Source organism: Piliocolobus tephrosceles, unplaced genomic scaffold, assembly GCF_002776525.5.
Source record: "Piliocolobus tephrosceles isolate RC106 unplaced genomic scaffold, ASM277652v3 unscaffolded_34284, whole genome shotgun sequence".
NCBI lineage: Eukaryota > Metazoa > Chordata > Mammalia > Primates > Cercopithecidae > Piliocolobus > Piliocolobus tephrosceles.
In genome coordinates, this window is record NW_022317959.1 from 833 (window position 1) to 13504 (window position 12672).

The 12672-nt window shown below is 42.3% G+C and overlaps 1 protein-coding gene across 1 annotated transcript; it reads left to right on the forward strand.

Annotated features, from left to right (window-relative positions):
• Positions 1–2561: 2561 nt before the first annotated feature.
• On the forward strand, positions 2562–10838 carry LOC113222754 (RNA-binding protein 6; the record flags this gene model as incomplete). The annotated part of the gene is made up of 3 exons (XM_026452377.1): positions 2562–3848; positions 7878–7967; positions 10108–10838. Coding segments are annotated over 3 exons (1482 nt in total), but the record flags the coding sequence as incomplete, so codon positions are not given.
• Between the last annotated feature and the right edge of the window lie 1834 nt (positions 10839–12672).

A 12672-nucleotide genomic window follows, 5' to 3' on the forward strand; every position in this document is an offset into this window, starting at 1 on the left:
TAAATGTAAGTCATTATATGCTGCTTTTTAAGATCTTTGACCAGGAGGGAAACATAGTTTTTGGGGAACTAATTTGAACCAAAAAAGATACAGGAAAATGATTTTGTTACATTTCCTTTGAACTTTTCTTTTAAAATTTGTTTTTATTTGGTTAAAAATAGTTTTCATAACTACTGATATTTTATATTAGTAGAACGATTTCTTGATTAGTCTGTATAAAATACAGATCTAAGAACCCTGCTACAGTAAGTTACTCTAAATCTATTTGATCTTAATTTAGAAGGGTGAGAGATAATCCTTAGGCCATGTTGGATGTGTTCTTGTCAGAAAACATGTGAATTTCATACCTCAGTCCTCATCCTGTGAGTGTCTGATGAAGCTTAAATCTTCCTGCAAGAGAGTTGAATTGATTTTAAACATGGGAGACACTGTATTTAGTGGTAACATCTTAATTTTAGTGTTAAATTGTATTGCTTAAGAAGAACATCTAAACTTGCTCCTTTTTTTTTTTTTTGAGACGGAATCTCGCTCGTCACCCGGGCTGGAGTACAGTGACGCGATCTTGGCTCATTGCAAGCTCTGCCTCCCGGGTTCACGCCATTCTCCTGCCTCAACCTCCTGAGTAGCTGGGACTACAGGCACCCGCCACCATGCCTGGCCAATTTTTTAATATTTTTAGTAGAGATGGGGTTTCACTGTTTTAGCCAGGATGGTCTCGATCTCCTGACCTTGTGATCTGCCCACCTCGGCCTCCCAAAGTGCTGGGATTATAGGCGTGAGCCACTGTGCCCGGCCAACTTGCTCCTCTTATCATGAACAACATAGACATAACTACTGTTAATGAGAGTCAGTGGAAGTCATCATGTTCTGAAAATCCATTAAATGTACAGCATTCTAGCGTTTAGGTTAATGTTATTAAATTCCTATTACTTTAAGAAAGGGTTGACTGGGCATGGTGGCTCATGCCTGTAACCATAACCTTTGGGGAGACTGAGATGGGTGGCTCTCCTGAGGTCAGGAGTTCAAGACCAGCCTGGGCAACATGGTAAAACCCCATCTCTACTAAAAATATAAAAATTAGTTGGGCACGGTGGCATGTGCCTGTAATCCCAGCTACTCGGGAGGCTGAGGCACGAGAATTGCTTAAACCCAGGAGGCGGAAGTTGCAGTGAACCGAGATCGCGCCATTGCACTCCAGCCTGGGCAACAGAGCAAGACTCTGTATCAAAAAGAAGAAAAGAAAAGAAAAAGAAAGGGTTTGGCATTACAATTATTTCTCTTGAGCTGAGTGACCCAGACTCAGTTGTCCTTTGAATTTTACTATGGTAGTGCAGTCTGAGCTCAGAAGGGCCTTATGATAGACCCTGTATGTTCTGGGAGGCAAGAATTGAGCTGGTATTAATATCTTAATGCTTTTGTTTTACTGCTGAATAACAGATGACCCTTCAGGTCTTTTCATGTTTTCCTTTTTCATGTCTCCCTACCTACGATCCCAGGTGCCTAATTGCCTACTTAAACTAGTTTAGGGAATCTTGGACTGAAGCCAAAACATGTAAAATATCCTGGAATTTAGGAAAAGGAAAGAAATTGGGTAGGATGAAAGATTAGGTCACATCTTGTTTATTTCTTGAGTTCTGTAAATTGAGAATGTAAATTTAATACTTATGTCTATTTTTAAAATGCATTTTATTGCCATGAAAAAGTAGCATGAGACATTGAAATATGGAATATCAGCTTCTTCATTTGGGTCATGGGGATCATGCTTCAAGGCCTAATGCTCTCTCTAGGTCCCTCTCAGCATTAAGCCCCTGGGTGCTGTTGTGTGGCTTAAATGACTTGCATATGCTTTGTGGCATGATTCATACTACCTTCTATGATACCCTTGGGTAGTTACAATAGGACCCAGGTTAGAGTGTTTCTTGGTGGAGCCACTGCAGAACTGGGATTTAGATGCAGCCAGGGCTGATGCTCAGCTAGTGAACACTGGTATGCTTGTTCCTACTGGTGATTTACAACCAGTGTTCCTTTTGGGCCTGCATCCATTTTGATTGGGTGGTGTCCATGCTGTATCTGCAATAAAATATTTTGGAATGTTACCACTGGATGCAGCAGTGAGAAAGATACCTCCTGAAACTTACTGTAAGAAATTTACAGTGCATCGATTTTTCTGATACATAGGAATCATCATGTTGACCTTGGAATTCTTAAGTTCCCTGGCTGTAGGAAATGGAAATTTTTGTAGCATGTCACCATTGTTAGCTTATTTAGTATTGCGGATTTTCCCTGTTGCAGGACTGGGTGAAAGCTTTTTCTGCAGCAGTCATGTTGAAAACCTTGTGTTGACTTTCCTCGTGTTCTGAAATGGGAGCATAAAAGTTTACTCCGCCACTTCGTCTTAAAATAGCAAAACTTTGCTGTTTTCTGCAGATCTAGGACCTTGTTACAGAACTCTGCCAAAAAAAAAAAAAAATGTTTACAGAAGAATGTGCTGTGATTAGAGAAGAATATGCTGGTGTGTAGATTTCAAACTCTCTGGACAATATGAATAACACTGTCTTTGTTTCTACAGTGGGAGCCAAGAAGAAAGGTTTGCTCCCGGGTGGAACAGGGATTATCCTCCTCCTCCCCTTAAGAGTCATGCTCAAGAGAGACACTCTGGCAACTTTCCTGGCAGAGATTCACTTCCCTTTGATTTCCAGGGGCATTCGGGGCCTCCTTTTGCAAATGTAGAGGAGCATTCTTTCAGCTATGGAGCTAGAGACGGACCGCATGGTGACTATCGAGGAGGGGAGGGACCTGGACATGATTTCAGGGGGGGAGATTTTTCGTCTTCTGATTTCCAGAGCAGAGATTCATCACAGTTGGACTTCAGGGGTAGGGACATACATTCTGGGGATTTTCGGGATAGAGAAGGACCACCTATGGACTATAGGGGTGGAGATGGTACTTCTATGGATTATAGAGGTAGGGAGGCACCTCATATGAACTACAGAGACAGGGATGCTCACGCTGTTGACTTCAGAGGTAGGGATGCCCCTCCATCTGACTTCAGGGGCCGGGGCACTTATGATTTAGATTTTAGAGGCCGAGATGGATCCCATGCAGATTTTAGGGGAAGGGATTTATCAGATTTGGATTTTAGGGCCAGGGAACAGTCCCGTTCTGATTTTAGGAATAGAGATGTATCTGATTTGGACTTCAGAGATAAAGACGGAACACAAGTAGACTTTAGAGGCCGAGGTTCAGGTACTGCTGATCTAGACTTTAGGGACAGGGATACACCACATTCAGATTTCAGAGGTAGACACCGGTCTAGGACTGATCAGGATTTTAGGGGCAGAGAGATGGGAACTTGTATGGAATTTAAAGATAGGGAGATGCCCCCTGTGGATCCAAATATTTTGGATTACATTCAGCCCTCTACACAAGATAGAGAACATTCTGGTATGAATGTGAACAGGAGAGAAGAATCCACACATGACCATACGATAGAAAGGCCTGCTTTCGGCATTCAGAAGGGAGAATTTGAGCATTCAGAAACAAGAGAAGGAGAAACACAAGGTGTAGCCTTTGAACATGAGTCTTCAGCAGACTTTCGGAACAGCCAGAGTCCAGTTCAAGACCAAGATAAGTCACAGCTTTCTGGAGGTGAACAGCAGAGTTCAGATGCTGGTCTGTTTAAAGAAGAAGGCGGTCTGGACTTTCTTGGGCGGCAAGACACTGATTACAGAAGCATGGAGTACCGTGATGTGGATCATAGGCTGCCAGGAAGCCAGATGTTTGGCTATGGCCAGAGCAAGTCTTTTCCAGAGGGCAAAACTGCCCGAGATGCCCAACGGGACCTTCAGGTATGTTGATTGGGTGGACCGCTTTTTTTTTTTAAAAAAAAAAAACGGAGTCTCACTCTTTTGCCCAGGTTGGAGTGCAATGGCGTGATCTAGGCTCACTGCAAGCTCCGCCTCCCGGGTTCATACCATTCTCCTGCCTCAGCCTCCTGAGTAGCTGGGACTACAGGTGACTGCCACCAGGCCTGGCTAATTTTCTTTTTGTATTTTTAGTAGAGACAGGGTTTCACTGTGTTAGCCAGGATGGTCTCGATCTCCTGACCTTCTGATCCGCCTACCTCGGCCTCCCAAAGTGCTGGGATTATAGGCGTGAACCACTGCACCTGGCCTGCTTTTTTTTTTTTTTTTTTAAATAAGACTTTTGGCCGGGCGCAGTGGCTCAAGCCTGTAATCCCAGCACTTTGGGAGGCCGAGACGGGCGGATCACGAGGTCAGGAGACCGAGACCATCCTGGCTAACGTGGTGAAACCCCGTCTCTACTAAAAATACAAAAAATTAGCCGGGCGAGGTGGCGGGCACCTGTGGTCCCAGTTACTCGGGAAGCTGAGGCAGGAGAATGGTGTGAACCCGGGAGGCGGAGCTTGCAGTGAGCTGAGATCCGGCCACTGCACTCCAGCCTGGGCGACAGAGCAAGACTCCGTCTCAAAAAATAAATAAATAAATAAAATAAAATAAGACTTTTGTGAAGGGCGAAATTGATTTATGTATGTATTTATTTATATATTTTTGAGACAGAGTCTTGCTCTGTCACCCAGGCTGGAGTTCAGTGACATAATCTCGGCTCACTGCAACCTCCACCTCCCAGGTTCAAGCAATTTTCCTGCCGCAACCTCCTGAGTAGCTGGGACTACAGGCACGTGCCACCACGCCTGGTTAATTTTTGTATTTTTGGTGCAGATGGGATTTCACCATGTTGGCCAGGCTGGTCTCGAACCCCTGATCTCGTGATCTGCCCACCTCGACCTCCCAAAGTGCTGGAATTACAGGCATGAGCCACCGTGCCCGACCAATTTATTTATTTATTTTTTTCATTTTATTTTTATCCTTGCACAACCATTAGAAAGCAAAATTTGTATTCGGGAGTGGAATGTAGGAATGTAAATCTCTAAAGAAAAGGCCTTTAGCTTAGATCATATATATGTATTTTCTTTATTCTTTTCTTTCTGCTTCACTTTCCATTTATATATGTGTGTGTGTATATATGAAGGAAATATATATATATATATATATTTGACAGGGTCTTGCTTTGTCACTCAGGCTGAAGTGCTGTGGTGTAATCATGGCTCCTGGCAGCCTTGACCTCTCAGGCTCAAGCAATCCTCCCACCTCAGCCTCCTGAGTAGCTGGAACTACAGGTGTGCGCCAGCCTCCATGCCTGGCTAGTTTATTTTTTTTCCTTGGAGAATGAGTCTCACTCTCGCTCAGTCTGGAGTGCGGTGTTGCGATCTCGGCTCACTGCAACCTCTACCTCCCAGGTTCAAGGGGTTCCCCTGCCTCAGCCTTCCAGGAAGCTGGGACTACAGGTATATGTCACCATGCCTAGTTAATTTTTTTTTTTTTCTTTTTTGAGATAGAGTCTCGCCCTGTTGCCTAGGCTGGAGTGCAGTGGCGCGATCTTGGCTCACATCTACCTCCGCCTCCTGAGTTCAAGCAGTCTTCCTGCCTCAGCCTCCTGAATAGCTGGGACTGTAGTTGTGCACCACCACGTCTGACTAATTTTTGTATTTTTTTGTAGAGATGAGGTTTAGGTATGTTACCTAGACTGGGCTGGAACACCTGATCTCAAATGATCCCCCCTTCTCAGACTCCCAGAGAGCTGGGATTACAGGCATGCACCACCATGCCTGGCCAGCAATTTTGTATTTTTTTGTAGACACAAGATTGCAACGTATTATCCAGGCTGGTTTCAAATTCCTGGGTTCAAGCAGTCCCCCCACCTTAGCTTCCCAAAGTGCTGGGATTACAGCAGTGAGCCACTGCCCCTACCCTTTTGATGTGTGTTTATTCATTATTTTGTTTTATGGTGCTGATTTACATGCTTTGGGATAATTTAGTTTGAAAGTATATCTCTTTGGGAGTTGACTCTTGCAACTCTTGCTTAGTTAGACCTGTGATCGTTTAGGGATCATTTTCTTATTTAAATTCATTGAGACAATACTTAGGAGTCTCCCTAGTCCTGAGGAGCTAATATTAATGTGAGGAGCTGATATTAATGTTGCAACTACCCTCTTGCAGCTAATGTAATTAACTTAAATGTTAAAACTTCTTGATACATGATTTAAGCAAGGAGGGTTATATTTGTAATTTTACAATGAAGGTATTCTCTTTTAAAGTAGATTTGGCCTGGTACAGTGGCCTATGCTTGTAATTTCAGCACTTTAGGAGGCTTAGGTGGGAGAATCACTTGAGGCCAGGAGCTTTGAGACCAGTGTGGTGCAACTTCAGGAGAGAATGTGACCGGGGAAAAGAAAAATAAGGCCAGGCACAGAGTGGCTCATGCCTGGTTATTAAAGTCTTATTCAGCCTGTAATCCCAACACTTTGGGAGGCAAAGGTGGGCAGATCATTTGAGATCAGGATTTCAAATAGCCTGGTCAACACGGTGAAACCCCATCTCTACTAAAAATAGCAAAATTAGGCCAGGCCCAGTGGCTCATGCCTGTAATCCCAACACTTTGGGAAGCCAGGGCAGGCAGATCGTTTGAGGTTGTGAGTTCGAGACCAGCCTGACCAACGTGGAGAAGCCCTGTCTCTACTAAAAATACAAAATTAGCTGGGCGTGGTGGCGCATGCCTGTAATCCCAGCTACTCTGGAGACTGAGGCAGGAGAATCCCTTGAACACCTGGGAGGCAGTGTTTGTGGGGAGGCGGAGGTGGCACTATTACACTCCAGCCTGAGCAGCAAGAGCGAAACTCCATCTGAAAAAAAACCAAAAACCAAAATTAGCCAGGCGTAGAGGCAGGCATCTGTAATCCCAACTACTTGGGAGGCCGAGGCAGGAGAATTGCTTGAACTTGGGGGCAGAGGCTGCACTGAGCTGAGATGGTGCCACTACACTCCAACCTGGGTGACAGAGCAAGACTCTGTCTCAAAAGAAAAAAAAAAAATTATCTAGTCATCTTCTCTCACCAGAGGTATGAAGTACTGCTAGTTTACACCCCATTCTCCAGCTCTCAGACCAGGGAAAATTTTCTTGTTTTTTTTTTTTTTTTGAGATGGGGGTCTCGCTCTGTCACCCAGGCTGGAGTGCAGTGGCATGATCTTAGGTCACTGAAACCCCTGCCTCCCAGGTTCAAGTGATTCTTCTGCCTCAGCCTCCTGAGTAGCTGGGACCACAGGCACGCACAGCACAGTTGGCTAATTTTTGTATTTTTAGTAGAGACAGGGTTTCACCATGTTGCCCAGGCTGAGAAAATTACAGTTGTGAGAATATGTTAGTTTGTCTTTCTGGTTATTAAAGTCTTATTCAGTCTTGTCTCTCGTAATTTTTTGCTTTACTTTCAAGACTCTTTCAGTGAGCCTTGGTCTTAGCACATTTACATTCTTGTGATTTGAAGTCACATTCTGGCACTCAGAACAATAGAGAAAATTGTAATTTTTTTTTTTTTTTTTTTTTTTGAGACGGAGTCTCACTCTGTCGCCCGGGCGGGAGTGCAGTGGCCGGATCTCAGCTCACTGCAAGCTCCGCCTCCCGGGTTTACGCCATTCTCCTGCCTCAGCCTCCCGAGTAGCTGGGACTACAGGCGCCCGCCACCTCGCCCGGCTAGATTTTTGTATTTTTTAGTAGAGACGGGGTTTCACCGTGTTAGCCAGGATGGTCTCGGTCTCCTGACCTCGTGATCCGCCCGTCTCGGCCTCCCAAAGTGCTGGGATTACAGACTTGAGCCACCGTGCCCGGCCTGTAATTTTTTATGTCTTCACATGATATGTCATTATCGTTTTTGATCCTGAGTAGCTAAATTTCATGTTGATTTGTATTTTGTACAGTAAAGTATATTTATTTGTGAAATAATTTTTCATTTTCAATTTAAGGATCAAGATTATAGGACTGGCCCAAGTGAGGAGAAACCCAGCAGACTTATTAGATTAAGTGGGGTGCCTGAAAACGCCACAAAAGAAGAGGTAAGGCATGTCTTCTCTCCTGTTTCTCTGTGTCAATTAAAAATTAAAAAACCTTTTAATTTGAAAAATTATAGATTCACAAGAAGGTGCAAAGAAATGCACAGAGCAGTCTTGTGTATTTTTCTCCCATCCTCCCTAAGTGTTAATATTTTGCACAACTGTGATGTAGTATCTAAACCAGGACATTGACCCTGGTATAATTCATAAAGTTTATTCAGATTTCACCATTTATACATGCACTCACCGAGGTGAGGTTAAAAAAGATTATGACAAATGATTGCTCTCTTTAGACCTGATCACATCCTTTAGAACATATTATTTCTGGAGTATGTACATAAGGATGCAGTTTATTTACAATAGTAAAAACTAGAAACTGCCCGATATCAAAAGATTGGCTGACTAAATTAAGTCTGAACTATGCTGAACTATAGCAGTGCTCACTCTGTGCCAGGCATTGTGTGATACTTACAAGCATTAGTTCATTTAATTACCACATATTTAATATATTCACTCTAAATAATAAGCATTATTGTATATCATTGTTCTAGATACAGAGTGACACAGCAGTGTATATTATAAAGTCACTGCCTCCATGGATAATGAAAAAGCAAGCAAAAGGATTATACACTTTTAGTCAGAGAATAAATACTCTGAAGAAAACTAAAGTGCAGGCCAGGCATGGTAGCTCAGCCTATAGCTCAGAGACAGAGTCTTGCTCTGTCACCCAGGCTGGAGTGCGTGATGCGACCTTGGCGCACTGCAACTTCCCCCTCCCCAGTTCAAGCCATTCTCCTGCCGCAGCCTCCTGAGTAGATGGGACTACAGGCATACACCACCACGCCCAGCTAATTTTTGTACTTTTAGTAGAGACGGGAGTTTCACCATATTGGTCAGGCTGTTCTCGAACTCCTGACCTCAGGTTATTTCCCTGTCTCTGCCTCCCAAAGTGCTGGGATTACAGGTATGAGCCACCGCGCCCTGCCCATTTTTAATTTTTTTGAGGCAGCGTCTCACTTTGTTGCCCATGCTGTAGTGCATTGGCACAATCACTACAGCCTCAAACTTGACCCAATCAAGGCTCACTACAGCCTCAAACTCCTGGGCTCAAACTATCCTCCCGAGTAGCTGGGATTATAGGTGTGAGCCACTACTCCTGGCTAATTTTTTTTTTTTATTTTTACTTTTGTATTTTATTTATTTATTTATTTAGAGATGGCATCTCGCTCTGTCGCCCAGGCTGGAGTGCAATGGCGCGATCTCGGCTCACTGCAAGCTCCTCCTCCTGGGTTCACGCCATTCTCCTGCTTCAGCCTCCCAAGTAGCTGGGACTGCAGGCGCCCGCCACCATGCCCAGCTAATTTTTTGTATTTTTTAGTAGAGACGGGGTTTCACCATGTTAGCCAGGATGGTCTCAATCTCCTGACCTCGTGATCTGCCCACCTCAGCCTCCCAAAGTGCCAGGATTACAGGCATGAACCACTGCACCTGGCCACTTTTTTATTTTTTTAAGATAGAGTCTTGCTCTGTTGCCCTGGCTGGAGTGCAGTGTCATGATCTCGGCTCACTGCAGCCTCAGCCTTCCAGGTTCAAGTGATTCTCCTGCCTCAGCTTTCCAAGTAGCTGGGATTACAGGCGTGTGCCACCACACCCGGCTAATTTTTGTGTTTTTAGTAGAAATGGGGTTTCACCATGTTAGCCAGGCTGGTCTCAAACTCCTGACCTCAGGTTATCCACCCGCCTTAGATTCCCAAAGTGCTGGGATTACATGTGTGAGCCACCATGTGGCTACCATGTGAGCCACCATGTAGTCTCCTGGCTAATTAAGAAATTTTTTTTTTGTAGAGATAGAGTATCGCTATGTTGCCCAGGCTTGTCTCAAACGTGTAGCTTTAAGCGATCCTCCCACCTTGGCCTCTCAAAGTGCTGAGATTATAGGCTTGAGCCACTGTATCCCGCCAATTTTTGAATAGTTATGTTCTACTCATTCAATATATGAATGTCTTGAGTGTTCATAATTTAACTTTGCTTTTACAAAGTATCATGGCTTTAAATTATGTATGATAAAAACCATTAGGGAAAATCTAATATTCAGTGTTTGATTATGATTTGTGTCATTAGTGTAAATGCCATATTTTTGCAGATTCTTAATGCTTTTCGGACTCCTGATGGCATGCCTGTAAAGAACTTGCAGTTGAAGGAGTATAACACAGGTGAGTTTCTTGACTTGCATGTGGCCTTGGGTTAGCAGGAGTCGAGTCTCTGTCAGATCTCTGCATCATGTGCTACTTAAAATTTATTTTAAGAAACCACAATTAAAATTTCCAGAAGCCTCCCGTTGGTGCCTCCAAATAACAACCAGCTTTAATCTTAACTGTGGTTCTTTGTGGATGTTTGTCCACACATGGGTGATGAGGATGCATGTTCCAGTTCTTCTGAATGCCTGTGATATATAAAGAGAGTGTCGCAGCAATTGCCCTGAATATATTTTATATAATTATTTAACTTGCTATGGATGTTCTTCATGGTGGTGGAATGTTTATGTTTGAGCCTAGTAGGATTTAATAAGCTTGCTGTATGTAAAACTTTACATTCATTGCTTCAGAGTAAAATTTATGACTTCCCAGAGGAATTGTACAAATTAGTGGTTTCTTTAATTTTCAGTTTTGCTTTGAGAATGGAGTCCTGTTACAGTTATTTTGTTGAAATCCATGAATAGATCCAGAAGAGCTTTCCCTTTGACATCTGTTCTGTGGTCTGAATGGTAGATTAAACTTTTCAGAATATCCTCCTAGTCGTATTTCACAGCACCAATTTCAGTCATTTCCTTTAAATCTTACTACAGTGAAAGTAGTCAAAGGTGAAATGCCAAGAACTCAAGGTTTTTGACCAATATTTTTAGAACTATGTATAATAATAAGTGGTTTAAAAATAAAGGTAATCTTTAGGTGACCTATTTTGCAGAATTTTAAATGGAAGAGAATACAGCATGAGTCTTCACAGAACTTAGAATTTCAGTAATTTAAAGACATCTTCAAGTAAGAACATGTCATATTTTGAGGATATAATTTACTATTAGCAGTTTATCATGGGATAAAAATTTTGCATTAACTAGATAACTTCTTCAGAATGCTTCTGCAGAGGAAAATTATCCACAAAATAAATTTTGGTGCTTGAAAGAATACGGTATTAAGTCCAGAAATAATTTGTTCTGTAATTTGAGAACAAGCTCAGCAAGTGTTATTTCTCAGAGAGCCAGTTATTTTTTTTGTTTTAAAAACATCAACCCTGAATTTGTGGAAACATGACTAAGAGTAGATATATTGTTCTTCTTGGTATCTCACTTTTGTTGGTTATATTTATTTTTTGCATATGCCTCATACATGCTTTCTTTGGGAACTCAAGGTAGAATTTACAGGCTGGAGATGCTTTTTAACTCTCAGGATGATAACCTCAGTCTTGTTTCATGGACTGTGCTTTCATTAAGTATTGATATGTTTGGAAAGATGTCTTAATATTTAAATAGCCGTTCAAACTCCAGTTTCTTTAGTATTCGTTGACTTTCTAATTGTCAAATTTGTCAGCACAGTAAAAATTATATTAACATATAGGGTCTAGAGAGGAAGTTCTTAAATTTGCTGATCGTGGTAGCTATTAGAATTGGCACACTGAAGACATTGATACACATGGGAAATCATTCAAGATAGTGCTTGAAAATAAAATGAGAAACACCTTTCAGCAAATGCAGTCTTTTCTTGGCATTCTATTAAGTTGTGTTTTTTGTTTGTTTTCGTTTTTTAGTGAAATGATTGGATTACCAGTTTCATGTTATCTATATTACATCTCTATGTGACAAATAGGATGAACTTTTGACAATATGAGCCAGATCATGTTACTCCCATGTCTAAAACCCTCTTAGGGCATTCATCTTCACTTGGAAGAAATTCCCAACTTCTTGTTTTGTCTTACAAACCCATGCATGAGCTGACCCTTGGCTGTCTGATCTCATTCAGTACTGCTCTCCACCTACTCTATTTTACTGTAGCCACATTGAGCTTTTCTCTTGTCTTTGACCAATACAAACTTCTTTCTGTGTCAGAGTCTTTGCACTGCTCTTCCCTCTGATCTTTACTTGTCTTCTGGGGTCTAGTTCTTGGCTTCAGTTTCACCTCTCTGAGGCCTTGTGTCACCCTCAAATCTGAAATCATCTGGTAGTTGTTTTCCATCACATCCTTGTTTGAATCTATCACTGATGTTTTTCTCAGTGGATCTATTACTGATTGGATATTTCTATCACTGGTATATTTCAGTTGGGTCTATCACTGATCTATCACTGGTCACTGATTGAATTGAATCTGTCAGTGGTACTGGATCTATCACGGATACTTTTCTCAGTGGTTTTGTGTATCTTATATCTCTCACTAGAGAGGAATGTCAGCAGGAGCCTTATTCCTTCTTGTTTCCACCAGTGACTGACATTCAGTAGGTTCTCTATATGCATGGAATAGATTATTATTTATGATGTATGTGAAGAGCAGCTGTGATTTCCCCTCAGGTGAGGAGCATTAAAGGGTAGTGTAGGTTTCACAGCAGTGCAGCTTAGGTCTTACATATCTGCTAAAGAATATGTCTTGGAACAATCAGATGTTCTGAGAACTATAGTGTTTACTGTTAAAAGATCATATGTGGTAGTCAGGCATGGTGTTGC